The sequence below is a fragment of the Equus caballus genome, chromosome X, assembly GCF_041296265.1.
Source record: "Equus caballus isolate H_3958 breed thoroughbred chromosome X, TB-T2T, whole genome shotgun sequence".
Classification (NCBI taxonomy): Eukaryota; Metazoa; Chordata; class Mammalia; order Perissodactyla; family Equidae; genus Equus; species Equus caballus.
The window spans coordinates 128049166-128067658 of record NC_091715.1 but is presented as its reverse complement, the minus strand read 5'-3'; the positions used below and the strand labels follow the sequence as shown (position 1 = coordinate 128067658).

General features: G+C 35.1%; 1 protein-coding gene across 9 annotated transcripts in view; it reads right to left on the bottom strand.

Moving 5' to 3' along the window:
- Positions 1–18493, bottom strand: part of PHF6 (PHD finger protein 6) — a 47978-nt gene that overhangs the window by 14580 nt on the left and 14905 nt on the right. For 5 of the 9 annotated variants that reach the window (XM_070258406.1, XM_070258405.1, XM_070258410.1 and 2 more), the window contains 5 exons: positions 16043–16176; positions 15733–15776; positions 3751–3917; positions 3450–3593; positions 2338–2442 (listed from right to left, as the gene is read on the bottom strand). In XM_070258406.1, coding sequence (XP_070114507.1) covers positions 2338–2442; positions 3450–3593; positions 3751–3917; positions 15733–15776; positions 16043–16176 — 594 coding nt within the window. Of the gene's footprint in view, positions 1–2337; positions 2443–3449; positions 3594–3750; positions 3921–15732; positions 15777–16042; positions 16177–18493 lie in introns of all 9 variants that reach the window. The other 4 variants (XM_070258402.1, XM_005614510.4, XM_070258409.1 and 1 more) reach the window with 1 other exon arrangement.

The window sequence follows — 18493 nt, the reverse complement described above, 5'->3', positions numbered from 1 at the left end:
CCCTGATGTTTCCATTATTTAATTGTACTAACCATCGGAGATCTGACATTTAAACATAAATAAGACACTCCTTAATACTGCCAAACACACAGAAAAGAAGGATATTCTATATTTTAGTAGTTGGCGTCTTTTCCTCCCTGGGGTCAGTTCCTTTCCCATTATGACTTGGGGAAAGAATGAGAAGACAGGAAAGCAATTCCCCCCGGAGAGGGAATGCTACCAAGTAGGCAAAATGGCAGAGGGACACTAAAGGGGCTGAAATCTTTTCAAGACTTCTAATTTCGGTCTAGATCAACCTTGCCTCAAGAATGTTCTGAAATTAAAAGGTGATTGTTGACCACAGGGTTTCAGAGTCAAATAAGTTTGAAAAATGCTAGTTTTAAACAGATTGCTTGATTGCAGAACTTCTCACAGACTTTTCTCCAGGAAGGAGGGCCTAGTAAACGGTTCCCAAGTTTATCGAACTCCAGATGCTCTTTTATACTTTTGGAAGGGTGGAGGAGCATTCTGATGGACTAATTTCCTTTGGAGCATACTTGGGAAAATGCTAGGTGAGTGTTTCCACTAACATTCAACAGTGCAGAGGTAAATAAGTTGATCAAGAGAACTGAATTATTATCCTAGTCACCTATTTGGACTTTAGCTGTAAGACACAACACTGCCCTGTAAGATATGATGAAGTCATTTCTCTCTTTTTTTTCAGTACTATACGGTTCTGTTTCAAAGCAGTTTCATTTTTTAAAAAGTAACCAAATATCGATAACCTCAACTGGATTTAAACGGAACAGATAACATCAACAATCTTCACACCTTCAAAAATGCAGTTCCACAAAGAAAGGGTCATTTCTAAGGGTTTCAGACAAAGATCATCAATGTTTGAAACCACTAGATCAAACACTGAAGGGGAACTTCACAACGGAGGGATCAGACTCACCACCTGAATCCAGGGATCAGACATTATGACTTCTCTGATATGATAAAATATGGATGTTACAGACCCTCCTGTGAAGTATCCTTACCCCCTAAAATGATGAAACTGAATCTAATCAAGCCTTTACATCTAACTTCCACTTCAAAAGAAAATCTGGCAGATAGAGGGACAAGTTAGATGGCACCACGAAAAAGCAAACAGACAAATAAAACGTGGGATATTCCACAGGACAATTAATTCATTTTCTTCAACAAGCCAATGGCATACAACAAAACAAAAACAGAAACAACAAGGACAGGGAGGAGGGAGTGCCCTAGATTACTTAAGGGACATACAACAACCAAATGTAATGTGTGATCCTCCTTTGGATTCCGATTCACACAAATCCACTTTAAAAAGATAGTTTTGAGACAATTGGGCAAATACAAATACAAACTGGGTATTAAATGACACTGAGGACTCGTTAATTTATAAGGTGTAATGACATTGTGGTTAGGTAAGAAAATGTCCAACTTTTAAGAGATACATACTGAAATATGTAGAGGTGAAATGATATGAAGTCTCAGCTCTGCTTTAAAATACTTCAAGCAACAAGAATAAAAGGCATAGATGAAACGAGTGCCGCAAATTCTTGATAACTGATGAGTCAAGGTGATGGACAGACGTGTGTTACTAGTCTTTCTAATTTGGATATGTTTGAAAATTTTCACAATAAAAAAATTTAAAAATTAAAGTCATTTCTAGAGACAATTGCTGTCTTAAAGAAAAGATTTTGCATTCCATTGACATTTTATAATACTCATAAACTGTAAAGGAGTAAGTGATCAATAAAGATGCCAATATTTCTTAAAGCTATTTATTAGTAATTCAGTATGTTTAAAAACATGAGACTCAGGCACATTTTATAAAGGAAACTTTAAAGCTATGATAAACATTTTAAGAGACATAATTATATACGTGTACTTTAACTAAACAGAAAATTTAAAAAAATTTTTTTTCCTCTTATTAAAAAAATGAATGAATAACAACAGGGGAGGTTCTCATTGCTATATTCACGTTATGGAATTTTTCTTTAAGCAAGCTGAAACAATGTAACATTTTTAACTTAATAGGTGTGTCACATTCATATGTTCATTTATTTGATTAATAAGACTCTCAAATACCCTGAAATATAAATCTCAGTCTAATTCTCTCAAGTAATGAAGTTACATAGAAAGAGGAATAAGTTTCAGTAACATCAGCATCTTTTATTTTATTACAGATAAGTCAAATATGTACTTTGCATTAACATATGAACTACTTTGTATTAAACTTTTTGATGACTGGATAAATTTGAGATGTGTTCTAAATTTAAAGCAGAAAGTCAGAAGAGTAACGATGCATAACATAAATATAAAACCACAGACCATTCTTTTTCCTCGCTTAATCTCCTGAAGTACAGTTTTAATATCAAAATCTCCAAATTCTGCTCTTGATGTTGTTGTGAGCTGGACTGTGCCAGAAGAAAATAACTAGAAAAGAAAAATGCAAGAACATTTAATATTCAGAATCTTTGTGAGAAAAAGATAAAACAATATAATAACAAAAGTGTTGTTTAATAGCCTGAGAAAGATGACTTTTCTTTAATAATCAAGTACTGACTCAAATATTTTTAATATAGTCACATTTGATTAAAATATAATCCAAAATAAGGACAATGAAATAAAACTGGGGGCTGTCAGTATGAAGCCAAGATTAAATACTTCATTAAAAAAATGAAGATTTCAATAGTGTCACCCTGTCATCTCAACTGTTTTACATTTCCATAAAGTTTTTAAAAAGAGTTTAAATTAGCAAATTTCAACCATGGATGCAGATCAGAAACACCTAGGGATTTTTTTCCCTCAAACTAGACATCTTTGGGATCTACTCCAGGGGTACATATTTTGGAAAAAGCTCCCCAGGCAAATCTGATAGGCATCTCTGTTTAAGAACCTCTGATATAAATAATATAGTTTAAAAAACCTACTCATAAAATGGGATGAGTAATTCAATACAATCTAATTCAAAAACGTTTGTATATGCTGTATGTCAGACCTGGATCTAAAGATGCAAAGATAAGATATAGGTGCTATCCTCAAGGAAATTAAGAGTTTATTAAGGGAGAGAGGCTCATAAATGAATTACTGCAACACACTGTGTCAAGTACAATAATAGAGACATCTACTAGGTTATAGTGGAGGTCGAACATATTCTTCATGACCAGTTTACAGTAAAGGTGAAATTTTTACAGTTATGAAATAGTTAATTATGGATTATCTGGAATATGTTAACTATAATCAGGATTACTTTAAATCCTACTAAATCATAAAGTCCACATTTTTAAAAATCTAAAGTTTACAAAGATTTGGGATTATAGGATATACTATTCATAATTCTAAAATACTAATGCTGGGGGGAAAAGTGCCTTATTTGGTTACTAGCTAAATGCTTTTCAAAAAACTTAAGTTTAAAAGCACATAAAAAGGACCATGCTTACCATGCACTTATAATGTGCAGCTGCCTTCTTGGCATTAAATATATGCAGTTTTCCTCTTGCTTCATTTTCTTCCTCCCCTACGTGACAAAATCCACATTTAGGCCTGGTGTCACTAGGGCTGCTTCTGTGTGGAGACCTATCTCTCTGCAGATGCAAAAGAAAAAAAAAAATTCATCAAAATATGCTATCAGTACCTCAAGCTTAGTTGACATTTCAAATGATAAATTTTACCTATAAACACAGTTTAAATGAAATAGTCATAGTGAAACAAAAAGTAAGAATCCTACATTTTTCTACTTACATAGGAACTACTTTCCATTTCATCTGTTCCGTGGGAGGATGTGGACCTGGTATCTTCCGACAGCCCTTTAAAATTAGTTTTTCGTGGCCTTCCTTTGCGACTTTTCTTTTTACTTTTAGGTGATGAGGGTTCCAGTTCATGTTCATTAAAACTTTCTTCTAAATCAGCTGCTTAAAAACGAACAAAAGCTTTACATCGACCAATCTTAAAATGAGCCTTAGTTCACGGGTACTTAGAATATATGTTTCTCCTTAGAATGAAATCACCTCCAGAAATGAGAAATGGTTTGTGGTCTGTTCAATATAGTAAGCTAACATTTCATATAAATGCAACAAAAATTAAATACAAAACACAGTTTTCTTATAATCATTGTGACAGTTATTTTCTTTGAATTTACAATTCTATAAAAATGAGTTTTGTGATCTTGACTGTGCACATAATTCAGTAAACATTTTCAAACTCCAAGAAGTCAATTTTTAAGATTAGTTCTTGTTATTAGTTTTTTTTACCATAGGTTTCAAAGTTTTACCTCACACAGTTGGTAAAATCAGAACACTCACCTAGAAAATAAACTTACTATAACTTGGAAAACTACATGAAAATAAAGAAGGTATATCTGTGCTAATATAGTAGCCATGAGAAACATGAGGCTTTTAAAATTTAAGTCACTTACAATTAAATAAAATTAAACCTTCAGTTTCTCAGTCACATGGACCACATTTCAAGTGCTTATGAGTCACATGTGGAAAGCTGCATCTGTATTGGACATCACAGATACAGAATGTGTCTATCATCGCACAAAAGTTCTACTGGACAGCACTGTTCTAGATAGCTCTTTAAACTATCATGAAAGTCAAATGATCAAATTCAGTAAGGAAGTCATCTACAAATGAATTAGCCAACCAATCAAGTAATTAAATATTAAGTATAAAAGGAATTTCTAACATAAGCGGCAGAAAAGTTATGTTGCAAGTTGGTTATGTATACTGTAAGGGATTACACAAAATTTACATAGAAATTTTAGAACTGTATTTCACAGCAATTTGAAAAGAATTTATACCATTAACAGAAGGTGCTTCATTCAGTTATTCACTACAAATATTTTATTTATTGAAGGCCTACTGTATATAAGACAATGTATTTAGCATTCAAAAAAGGTATAAAAACCAAATGTTCACTTGTCTTAAGGTCAAAATACAGAAAGTTTCAGGCACAGCTCTAATACCTTCATTGTTTTTTCTTTTACCATAAGTTATCGGTTGTAATTCCAGGGACTAATTTCTCAATGAGAAAGCATATCAACTCCTATTCTCTGATGCTAATATCTTTCCTAATAGATACTTTAAAAGTTTTTTGTTTTTTTAGAAATAAAAGCACATTCGTTATTATAAGAAAAGGGTAATTCAATTAGTATATTTGAATATGTAAACTCAAGGAACTGAGAGCATTAGATTGTTTGCAAAATAGTTAATAAAAATTTATATCAATGCAGCTTCACATAACTAGGGTAGAATTTTGAGGGAGGAAAAAAGGGGAAAAGGTAGAAGTTAGTAGATAGTGTTTTACAGACAACAAAACAAATTCATGTGAATAACTCTCCCTGTGAAGACAAAGAAGTCAATTAAAGCTATCTTCTGATCTCAACACTACAGTGAATTTCCTATCAGAACACATCACCTACTGTAAACAACTAAACTGACAATTTTTAAGACACAGAATTTTGTTAAAGCTGTTAGAATCACTTGCACTTGCCCCAAATTAAAAATTCTTAGAATGAAAAATCATAACCAAATGTTTCAATCATTCTGATACATATTATATCATACATATGATATACATAATATTGTTATTTACAATGAAAACAATCACTAACACTATAATAACACTACATTATTAAACATCTATAAGAAATTACTTAACTGATTCCATTATCAGGTCAACATGACTAGTTTTCCATATGGCACATTTGTCTGTCCTAAATATGGAATCATTCAGGATAAAAATTTAGGGGTCATTAAGAGCAATAATAAAAAATCACAAAAGATTAACAGATTTAACTATATTAGACTTTCCAACTTCCGAGTAAAAAAAAAGTGGTAAAATTAAAAGGCAAACAATAAACTGGAAAAATATCTGCTATACCTGTGAAAAAGGATTAGTATCTTTATGATATAAGCTTATAAAAGATTAAGACCCCAACAGAAAAATAGATCAAGCATATGATCAAATAATTCACAGGATATAAGTAGTTAAACATACTCTTAGAAAATTTGACTTCTCTAGAATCAAACCGTAAATTAAGTGATATATCATTTTCACCTATCAAAATAGCAGACTTTCGTTATAAAAAGCTATAATAAACAACAAAAAGTGGGTTAGAAATAAAAATATAGAAGAAGCCTCAAAAAAACATTGAGATAGGGGCTGGCCCCGTGGCCGAGTGGTTAAGTTCGCGCGCTCCGCTGCAGGCGGCCCAGTGTTTCATTGGTTCAAATCCTGGGCACGGACATGGCACTACTCATCAAACCACGCTGAGGCAGCGTCCCACATGCCACAACTAAAAGGACCCACAACAAAGAATATACAACTATGTACCAGGGGGCTTTGGGGAGAAAAAGGAAAAGAATAAAATCTTTAAAAAAAACCCAAAAAAACATTGAGATAGACCATGCTTCTGGATGAACAGGATCAACACTGGAATGATCTCAGTTCTCACTAACTTAATTTAATGAAATGCCAATAAAATGGAACTTTAAGTTGATTCTATGGTTTTCTGGAAGAATAAATGTAAAATACACAAGAATATCTCTTAAAAAAGATATCAAAATATACTATAAAGCAACAGAAGTTAAAATACTGGCACAGGCATAGACATACATCAACAGAAGAGAAAACAAGGTTGAAAATAGACTCATATGCATATGGGAATTGGGAGTATGATAACAGTGGCATTTCAAATGAGTGGGGGAAAGACACAATGGCATTATTGGCTATCCATTTTTTTTAATTGAGATTTCTTTCCTTATACCATATGAAAAAATTAGAGACAGATCAAAAAATCTAATCATACAATAATATACTATAAATGTAATAGAAGAAAATGGAGGAGAATATTTTTCATAATCTTGGGGTTGGGACACCTAAGAAGCCATAAAGGAAGAGACTGAAAGATTTGACTAAAATTAAGAAAGCTTTGCATGGCACAAAGCACCATAAACCAGGTTAAAAGACAAATGATAAACTGGGAAATCATTCACATTTAGTAACAGAAAATTACTATCTATATTACAGAGAGCACTACAAATCAATTTCACAAAGATAAATCTCAAGAGAAAAATGTGCAAAAGATAGGAACTGGGGGGCCAGCCCCGTGGCCGACTGGTTAAGTTCGCACACTCTGCTTCAGCGGCCCAGGATTTCACCGGTTCGAATCCTGGGTGCGGACGTGGCACCAGTCATCAAGCCACGCTGAGGTGGCATCCCGCATGCCACAACTAGAAGGACCCCCAACTAAAAAAATATACAACTATGTACCAGGGGGCTTTGGGGAGAAAAAGGAAAAATAAAATCTTTAAAAAAAAAAGATACGAACTAGCAATTCACAGAAGAAATATAAATAACTAAAAAAAAATGAACAGAACCCCAACCTCAATAGTGATAAGAGAAATGAAAATTAAATGAGATAATCGGTTGGACAAAAATGAAAGCCTGATAATATCCAGGACAGATGTAGGGAACTGGACACTCTCATACACTGTTGGCGGGAGCACAAACTGGGTACAGGCGACAGTATTTATTCCCAATGGTAAATGCACAGAACCTTCTACCTGGCAAGCCCACTTCTAGGACTTTACCCTATAGAATCACTTGTATAAGTACATAAGCATATATGTACAAGGAAGATCAATGCCATTTTATTTGTATTCATGAAAAAAATAGATGTAACTGATTTTTATTACTAGAGAAATCCTTAAATAAACCACGGTTCTATTTATACTGTGAGATAAAACTGTTAAGAAAGAATGAGGTCGGGGCCAGCCCAGTGGCGCAGCGGTTGAGTTCACATGTTCCGCTTCTTGGCGGCCCGGGGTTTGCCAGTTCGGATCCCGGGTGCGGACACGGCACCGCTTGGCAAAAGCCATGCTGTGGTAGGCGTCCCACGTATAAAGTAGAGGAAGATGGGCACGGATATTAGCTCAGGGCCAGTCTTCCTCAGCAAAAAGAGGAGGATTGGCAGCAGTTAGCTCAGGGCTAATCTTCCTCAAAAAAAAAAAGAATGAGGTGGATCTATATGCACCAACAGGGAAGAAAGTCTATGATATATCACAGAATGAAAAAAGTAGCATAATGTTATGTATCTATATCATGATGTCATTATATTTAAAGAGTGTGCATATGCACTATATATGTATGTAAAAAAAGGCTCTGGGAAGATACACACCAAACTGTTACTAGTTATTCCTAGAGAATGTGATTTCGGGGTGAAGGGAGGGCTTTATTGAACTACTTTAATAGTACTACTGTACTATTCTAATTTTTGAAAAACGGGCAATGTACTACCTCTGTAATTAAAAGAATTTATAGCATCCAATATGGTGAAAGGAGAGGTAAACTCATGCACCGCTGATGGGAATAATTTAGCACAATCTTTCTACAAAGTAATATGGCAGCATGTATCAGGAACCTTAAAAAGACTGAAAACCCTTTGACCCAGTGATTTTACTTTTGGGAATTTATCCTAAAAAATAATTGAAAATGCACATGAAAATGTGAGTATGAAGCTAGTCACAGCACCTCTGTTTAAACTTTTCGTGGTTACTTATTGGGTTTTCTTCCCCTCAATTCAAAATTGTGAAACTGTTTTAACACTAAACAAATTTTTTTAAATAATTATTATAAAAGAACTATCTGCATAAAAGAAGTAAAAATCTTCCTTTCCACCTTCTAATTCCACCTGCTCTGCACTGCCAGCCCGCACCCTCGCTTTCTTGCTTCCCTTCCTTCTTACTGCCCCCCCACCCCCCAACAGAACCACTGTAAACTGCTTCTTTTCTCACCCTCCAGGGTTGAGAGCCTGGTTTTGAATCCTGGATCTGCCACAGACTGTGTGTCCTCTTACCTGAGACCTACCGCAGAGAGTTCTTGAATGAATTAAATGAGTTAGTTCATGTAAAATACTTAATTTAGAACACTGCCTGGCACATGACACTCTCAATAAATGTCAACTATTATTTTTTCGTATGTGCACATGTGTTTTTTAAAAGGACACACAAACAAATGGGATTCTATGCATACTATTCTGCATCTTGCCTTTTCCACTTAATACATAAATTGGAAATATTCAAAATATAAGAGCTAACATTTGAGCATTGTGAGATTTGACTATGCCAGATGTGCTATGCAGCTTATATGCATTATCATTTGAGCCTCACAATAACCCCATGAGGCTGTCATCAGTCACTGTCAGTTCAGAAAGGTTAAATAATCTTGCCCAAGGTCACAAAGCTAGGGAGTGGCAGAGATGAGACATGTTTTTAAAGTGGTAATACCCACTGTCATGGAAATACACATTTTCACATACTCCTGGAAGTGAGAAAAAGGACAGTTATACGTACGCTTATGTATGTACAGAATTGCTCTGGAAGGATATAGAAGAAACTGATAGCAGTGGCTGCTTTTAGCAAAGGAATTTGAAAACTGAGATACAAGGGCAAGGATGGGAGGAAAGCTTACTTACAGTGTATACTCTTTTGTAATGCTGATTTTTGTACATTGTTCATTTATCTATTCAAACAAATGAATATGATAAAAAATAAAACCTTGCCCTTGTATTCACAGCTGCAATTTCTAAAAATCCAGGCTGATAAGGTAGGTGACAAAATAAAGTTGTCTTCCTTCCTATGCCACCAAGTGTTGCCAACCTTTATGAACACAGCCCCCAGATGTCTGTGACACCTTAGAATAGTCAGGCCCCTCTGTTACCTTTCTGATTGCCCCAGAGAGGCAAGGCAAGTGACCAACTTACCAGGAAACCAAGTTTCCTCCTCCTAGTACTGTAAAGCCCTATCTGTCCCTTTACCAATTCTCTTCTCCTTCCTAATCAATGTTTTCCTCATCTTTTATTTCCTGCTTCAAGCTGTATTTCCTTCCCCCTCCTAAATTCTCAGGTCAGTTAACAGTATGAAGCAGGAAGGACCCTTGGACAGAATTGTGAAGACGGCCAGTTACTAGTTCTTCATTTGGAAAAAGTACTTAACATTCGTAAGGCAAAATCTCCTGGTCTATCAAATGGGACTGACAACAGCACTTTCCTGAAAAGGCTACTTTAAGAAAATGTTTGTGAAAAATGCTTCGTAAACTACACAGTTATATTCAATTGTTAGTCATTACTCTTATCATATCTTGTGTAGACCGGAAGCTCTTTGTCCAAAAGGGGCTTCTCTTCTAAAATCCCCAATGCGCCCACACTCAGCAGGCACTCAATAATGCTGGAATTTTTTTTAAAAAGAAAAAGCAAAAGGACAAGCATTAAGGTTGGGATAAGCATCAGCACCTCTGCTTTAAATCCTTAGGCTGCTACGCAAGGAAGACTGGAGGCTTTACATGCACTATTTCATTTATTCCTTACAATAACCCTATGAAGTGGGCTTTTTTCAAATCCCCATTTTACAGATCCAGTATCTAAGGCTCTTAGAGAGACTAAATAACTTGCCCAAGATCATGTGACTAGTAAGTGGTAGAGCTAAGATTCAAATATAGATCTGATTTTAAAGTCCATATTCAACTAGTGTAGGAAACTGCCTTTCCAGTACTTCATATATCTGTTCAATGCTACTAAACTTAAAAGGTTTTTCAAGACTTTGATATCATATTAAAATCTCCCTAAACTTCCATTTAATAAAAGTAATGAAGATTGAAAGTTGCAACATATTCTAGAGAAAAAGAACAAGGGAAAAGAAATATTAAGGGACTATTACAGCAGACAAAGGCTGAATGTACATGAACAACACACTTTCAACATACTTCTAATAGAACTATGGTGACCCTACTTCCTGGAACAAATCCAGTTACATGATTGGACACGCAATCTCTAACATAAAGTTTCTGAACACTGTATTTTAATCAGTTGGTCACATATCTGTCACTAAATTGTGTTCTCCTCCACTCCCCTCCCCAAAAAACCCTGAAACTCTGTTTTTTCGTTTTTGTTTTTTTCTGAGGAATATTAGCCCTGAGCTGCTAACATCTGTCGCCAATCTTTCTTTCTTTTTTTTTTTTGCTGAGAAAGATTAGCCCCTGAGGTAACATCTGTGCCAGTCTTCCTCTAGTTTATATGTGGGCTGCCGCCAGAGCGTGGCTGATGAGTTGTGTAGGCCCACACCCGGGATCCGAACCCACAAACCCAAGCTGCTGAAGCAGAGTGTGCCAAACTTAACCACTATGCCACCAGGCCAGCCCTGAAATCCTGTTTTATTAACTCATTTTGCACAACTAAAACCTGGCACAAGAGAGGCTATAGGACAAGGAGGTATCACCAAAAAATAAGTGACACATTAAATACCATGCTTAGTTTCAAGCCAAAGAAAATGAAGAGGTTACAAACATTTCTTGAGCAGCCATCTCATGCAAAATATTCTATCTTGGGTAATTTAAGAAAAATAATAAACCACAAGTTTGGCTCCTTACAATTCCAAGAACCTTAAACTGAGCAGAGGTTGTTTGTGATCATGACTAAAATTCTACACATTCTTACTGTAAATAGCTAACACTCAGCATCTACTCTAGAGACCATTTTCTATCTCATCACAGATTACTTTGCTCCATATAAGTTATTAAATAAAAAGGTCTTAACTCCTTAATGAAAATGATTTTAAAAGAACCACCATTTACACGTAATCACAGTTCCTTGTAGGTTCTCAAATGTTTAGTGATGGTAAGTTATCAAATTAAAGTACTTCTAGGGGCTGGCCCCGTGGCCGAGTGGTTAAGTTCGCGTGCTCCGCTGCAGGCGGTCCAGTGTTTCGTTGGTTCGAGTCCTGGGCGCGGACATGGCACTGCTCATCAGACCACGCTGAGGCAGCGTCCCACATGCCACAACTATAAGGACCCACAATGAAGAATATACAACTATGTACCAGGGGGCTTTGGGGACAAAAAGGAAAAAATAAAATCTTTAAAAAAAAAAATTAAAGTACTTCTACAAAACAGAGCCTAGCATCAGCTATAAGCCAGAGCTATCTGCTATTACCAATATTTGACATTTTGGAAATACTACTTAAAAAAAAGAATATACTTATTATCTAAACACACATAAGATGGGAATGGGGAAAACTCACATAAGATGCAGGGTTTAATTCTAGCTATTCCTGCTCATTTGTAACATATAAATTTCTATTAAGAATAGGAGGACAGCACACCATTGTAACTGCTCAATAACCGCCATGTGGCTAGTGGCTACCATGTTGGTGTAAACAAAGAACATTTCCGTCAGCACGGAAGTTCTACCAGAGACAGCACTGTTGAGCCATTAGTTCTCGATCCCCTTGTAAAAAGCCCTGTACCTCTGAAGTCCATGTCATTCAGCTAAACCACTGCTTCTCAAACTTTAATGTGAATACAAACCACCTAGGACCTTGTTAAAATGGTGATTCCTATTTAGTAGGTCATGGGTAGGACTTGACATTAGACTTTTCTAACAAACTCTCAGATGATGTCAATTCTGCTCGTCCACAGACTACGCTACGTTCTTCCCCTCCTTGTGGCTAACAATTACCAACTCTCAATCATTCTACCTCATGCTCAGACTTTTCTGAGCACACAGCTCACAGCCCTTTTCTCCATCCCAACCCCTGCCATCATCCTGGGTGATTTCAACTGTCCACATAGACAATCTAAGCAACACCTAGCCATTCAGTTCCTTGATCTTCACTGATGTCTTCCATCAACCATCCAACTCCTATAACGACACCCAGACACCTTATAAGCACCTAAAATGGTTCTAACTCTGAAATCACTGTATCACACTTGGGGACCACAAATGATTGCTTTCTGAAGTAATTTCATTCTCATTCTTCAACCTTTCCAGGACCACCAGTCTATTAATTCCTCCCTGTTTCTTCTTATTTTCCCGCCTTCACTTCCCTATCTTAGATTTCTCTCTTACAAATATCCCAAGTTCCCTTATCCCTTTACTTCTTTGTGAAACCCCCTTGGCAAAATCCCAATTCTGAATTAACCAACTAAGCACTTCATGTGACATCCAGGATCCTGAACTACTGAAGGAAAAGTCACACAACCTGACTGATGGTATTGCTACATAAATTCATGATTACCAAACTCAACTGGGCCCTCCATCCAGTCTGGAAACCTTACATTTCTCTAGGCAAACTTCCTCTCCCAATCGTCGTAACTATTCTTTCAAATCTTCTCCTCTGTCCTCACATGTCCAACCCTCACGTCTCTCCCTACACCTCTCACAGAGAAAACAGACCAGATAGAAACTGTCTATCCTCCTCCTCCTCTCCTATTACAGCGGAAATGTCCTCCCATCACAGGGCTTCCTGTGCACAAGGTTCCTCTTGAGGCTGAACCCTCCTTCCTGTACCTTCAATCTCTTCTAGCCTATGGGATCCTTTCTCACAACCATTTATATATCAACTAATCCCCCCGGTCCCCCCAAAAAGGCCAACTAAATGAAAGGAGCCAATCTGAAAAGGCTACATACTACATGATTCCAACTATAAGACATTCCGGAAAAGGCAAAAGTATGGAGACAGTAAAGAGATTCTCTAATTTAATATTTCAAAACACAGTTCATGCTATATCAAACTAACAGGACAGACTGAATTATACAGTATTTACCATTTTAAGTATTAGCAAAGTAGGTAGTGAGCCATAGATAGCAAATGATCACGAAACTGTCACAAGGATCAATTCCTCTTTGCTGTACAGACTAGCGCAGTACAATTCTCAAAGACAGTCCCTGAAATACAATCCTATAAACCCCCATCATAAATTACAATCATAAAGTAGAACATATGTTTCCCGTTAGAACAATCAAATAATTGGAAGTTCTGTTTCTGACAAAGCACTCAATATCAAATCAATTCAGGCTAGATGAATACGATAAAGTCAAAATTCAATAAATATAAACTGTAATACTTTTAAATTGCAAAATTATGCTTCAAGTTCTACAATATGAGTATAAACACACTACATATGTCAATAATCCAAGGGGCCCCAAGGTGCTACAAAAGCGTACACTGAACCCAAAATTTAAATCAACTGTATCACAAATTTGAATTGTAGTAATCCCGCCAGTCACATTAAAAGAAAAGTCGTTGTGAAAAGTATGAATTTAGATCTTTCTCATTAGTAAGTTTCTCAAAGCAAAAAGGTGGTCAAAATTATTCTACTTTACGTAGTCTGCAGTAACTTTTCTCTACCACTAGATGGTACTATCAGCTTCAGAAATCTAGGGAATAAAAGGGGAGATGTCGATATTAATCATTATTGCTATCCTCAAATATCCTGCCCCAGTACGTTAATATACTTGTATTTGTCAGATCATAAGTCTCAATTCTTGGCTTACCATATATGGTCACTACAATCTTAAAGAGAATCAAATAAACACACTGTTAAAATCTGAAGTAATGAAAGGTGGGAAAGCTTACTCTTAACCTTTCACAAAGGATTTTTCAATTCAATTCTAGAATTAAGTGTGGAAAAAACCTTAAAACACTATGAAGGTTTATCAGTTGCACTTTCTCTCACCCCTCAAAAACATTGTTCTTATTATTTATCCAATCTGTTTACCTTGAAGACAAGGTTTTGCTAAAAACTAGACACATATATATATATTTCTTTTTTTTGGTGAGGAAGATCAGCCCTGAGCTAACATCTGTGCCAATCCTCCTTTATTCTGTATGTGGGATGCTGCCACAGTATGGCTCAACGAGCAGTGTGTAGGTCTGTGCCGAGGACCTGAACCAGCAAACCCTGGACCACCAAAGCAGAGCCCACAAACCCAACCACTACACCACCGGGCTGGCCCCTAAAAACTGTATTTTTAACCAGCACTTTTAAAATATTTGGACTAATCTGGAGTCCCGAAGTGGAAACAATACTATTTTGTATTATAAAGCCAAGATCTGAGATCAAAAAGGGCCACGAATTTTAACATGCTAGCACCGATAATTAAGTAAATCTTCATACAGGAAACAACTTCCTAAAACAATAGGTTCAAACCAATCTAATTCTACACAACACGTTCTCAGAAGCTAACAAAAAGTTTAAAGATCTCTAATCTAAATGGAAAGATAGAACAATCTCAGATTAAATCTAAATCTTTTTAAATTGCTAGTAAAAGTATCAAAACCATCTGAAACAAGTCAGAATTCAATTTGAGAACTTTCTCATACCTTTTAAAGACCAAGTACAATTTGGCTGTCTATATATAAACATGACTAACCTGGTTTTGTAGAAAATTTAAGTGGGAAACCAACTATAAAATAATTTAAAAAGTTTATATTTTAAAACTGATTACTTCTTATGAACACGTCTGTATAAAAAAAAGTACTACAATGTGAATAAAAATTTAACAGAAAGGCTGGAGATCACAAAAGGTACTAGTCTCTCCAGTTCACATTTTCTGTATCTGACAGTTGCAAGGATCCGAACTATTACCCTTACAATCTACTAACACACTTACATGAACACAGAAATCCGTAACCACTAGCATCATTTCTTCCTAAAGATAAATATACTCTTAACGGACTCTTTACAAGAACTTTGGGGTAAAAGTTTTCCTAAAAATTCCGTAAATTTTTCACTATGTACATTAGTTTATCCTAACGCTTTTCTTAATTCTTCAAAGTTTATTTGATATTAAGATACATTTTATGGTAAAACTTAATATAGTATAATTCACTCATATTTTACTCAAATATCTTCTTGAAAATGAAAAGTGGCTGAATGACATACCTTCAGAGTTATGTGCAGTTTTCTTGTGTTTTCGGCAATAAACCCTATAGGAAATGAAGAACAAAAATTATCAAGTAAACAAACTAAACTCACTTTTCAAATCAAGAAAATGAACATTATACTTCACCCCACTCACAAGTTGGATTCTAAAAATCTTATTAAACTTCCTTTGCCATTTCTCTAAGCATTAAATTCCTTACCAAAACACCATTTATAATGATGATGAAATGCTTTGAAATGGGGAAATTTTTTATAAAAGCCTAAAGAAAGTATGACTGTTTAAAAAAACTTAGAGAAGTTAAATAATTACATGTAAATTCCTTGTGAAGGTTTCTCTCGTATTTGAGCTTTATCATGCAATGCACAGTGGTAGTGGTATGTCCTGTGACATGTTTTCACATCACAACCAATTGTTGCTCCAGGACAATGGCACAAAGAACACATCTACAGCAAAACAATAAAATAATATTATTAGTGTATGGTTTTGCTAAGGCCGTGATATCAGGTTAGAGGCATATCAATCTCTGTCAAGGAAAACAAATTGGTTATTGAAAACTTTTGTAACTAAATTATGCTATTTTTCTTGTTTTCTCACCTAGAAGCAATTCAAATAAAATTGTACTGGGGCTATTTTTTTCCCATGTTAAACACTGAAAAAAATTAATGGAATATTATTAATGTCTGTTGTTTCACTGTGGTCAAGAGAAAATTTGAAATGTTGCAAATCAGGAATGTAAGCTGTGCATAAGTTAGGCCTTGCCACAATCCAGATTTTCCCGAAAACGAGTTACTGGGGAGAATGTCTCATACCAGAAACAATTTTTCCTTCACATTTCCACTTAATCAATGAGAATCTTTGGGGAAAAACTCACATACTACTTGGGAACCTGGTAAAATCAATTTTAAGTGAGGGAAGGAGAAAGGATAAAAGAATTAGGTAGATTTTTAAATACTTCGAACTCTAACAATATTTTGTGACGTCAAGTTGATTGTGAAAATATGCTCATCTATTTTAATTTAATCTGTTACTTACCTTTTACATTATGAACTCAGGCAAACAGATAAAAGAACAGATTCTTTCAAAATATTTTAATATACCTTATCTTCTGACTTTATTGGATAATTCATATTGTTTAACTAGCTCATGCTCTGAATTTAGGAAAAAATTCTTTAGAAAAAGTATATAATGATTGTTAATGGTTTTGATTAACATATCACAGTATACTGTATTGAGCAGACTTTTAATGAGGCTTTCCCCTAGCTATAAATGCCATGCCAAAATAAGTCCACAGCAAGATAAATCTTAAAAACTGTTCATTTGTTTCTTGGTCGCTAGATACCTCATTCTGAACTATTCTCATTCTTCTTTACTAATTTTAACATAAAGAACACTTACCATCCTAACTTTTAGATTACTTCGCCCTAAGCAATTTTGGTGTCACAAGGGGCTAATAGAAATTCCAATGAAATTCCTTATATTTCTCTAAGCAAGTCAAACATTCAACCCCTCATTCAAGCTATCATTTAAAAATTACTCATAAGTCAGAAACAGAAACATTTTCAATACAGGTACTTCCCAGAAAACATGAGGGCCAGTGCCCACTATTAGTACTAGAGAAATACTCTACTTCCTTAAATAAATATAGAAACTTCAAAGTATTACAGCAAAAAGAATTACTGGGCCAAATTATCAAGCAGGGAAAGTTGTTAATACTTTTAGGTGGCTTATAAATTCTTGAGGAGGTGGGGCATTTGTATTGCAGCTCAATTATGAGGTTCTATTATTTTAGTTAATCACATTTCTAATTAAAAAAATAGACATATTACAGAAATTTTGGAAAACACAAAAGAGTAGAAGAAAACTTTAAAATCACTTATACTCACCAAGCAGAGACGCCCTTACAGTGTTACAATGCTTATGTGAAAGTATTTTTCTATGTAATTCTGTACATACCATTTTGCAACCTGGTTTTTTTAACTTAATAAATCGAACATTACCCCACTTCATTAAGAACTCTACTGCAGGCGGTTCATCTTGAAATTACATCTAAAATGGGTTTGCATAGGTACATTTTGAAAAAGAAAATGAATTCAATTAGAAAGCAAAAATGAAAGGAGAGGTACTGTTAAAAATACTGTAGCAGGCTCAACACTGGCAAAGATACAGCGAGATGGGCACTCTCACATACTGCTGGAAATCGGTACATGCTCTGGACAGTAATTTGCCTTATTTATCAAAGGGCTTTCAAAAAGTTTATATTCTCTGATGCAGTAATTTTACTTCTATTAATCTAGTCTAAAAAATTCAGACTCAAATGATTTATATACAATCACGCTCATTGTACAACTACTTAGAATAGCCCAAAATGTAAAACCACCTATGGAAAACAACAATTGAAAACGTTTAAACAAATTATAGTACATCCATATATAGGAATATTTCATAGCCACTCTTTCCAAAGAAATTTTAGTGGCCTGGGAAAAGGCTTATGTAAAATTATTAAGTGAAAAAAATGAAGGATACAAAATTATGTGAATTATGATCCCAATTACGTTTATAACACATTCTTTGAAAATAGGTGGAAGTAAATATAGCAAATGCTGAGTGGCCATCTCTGGCTGGTTGGTTTTCTTCATCATAATTTCTTGTATTTTCTGATTTTTCTACAATGGGCAAAAATATTTTTATATACAAAAAATTATTTTAAAAACATTGGGAATACTCTTCCAAATGTCTTTAATCCTCATCTCTCAGTTGATT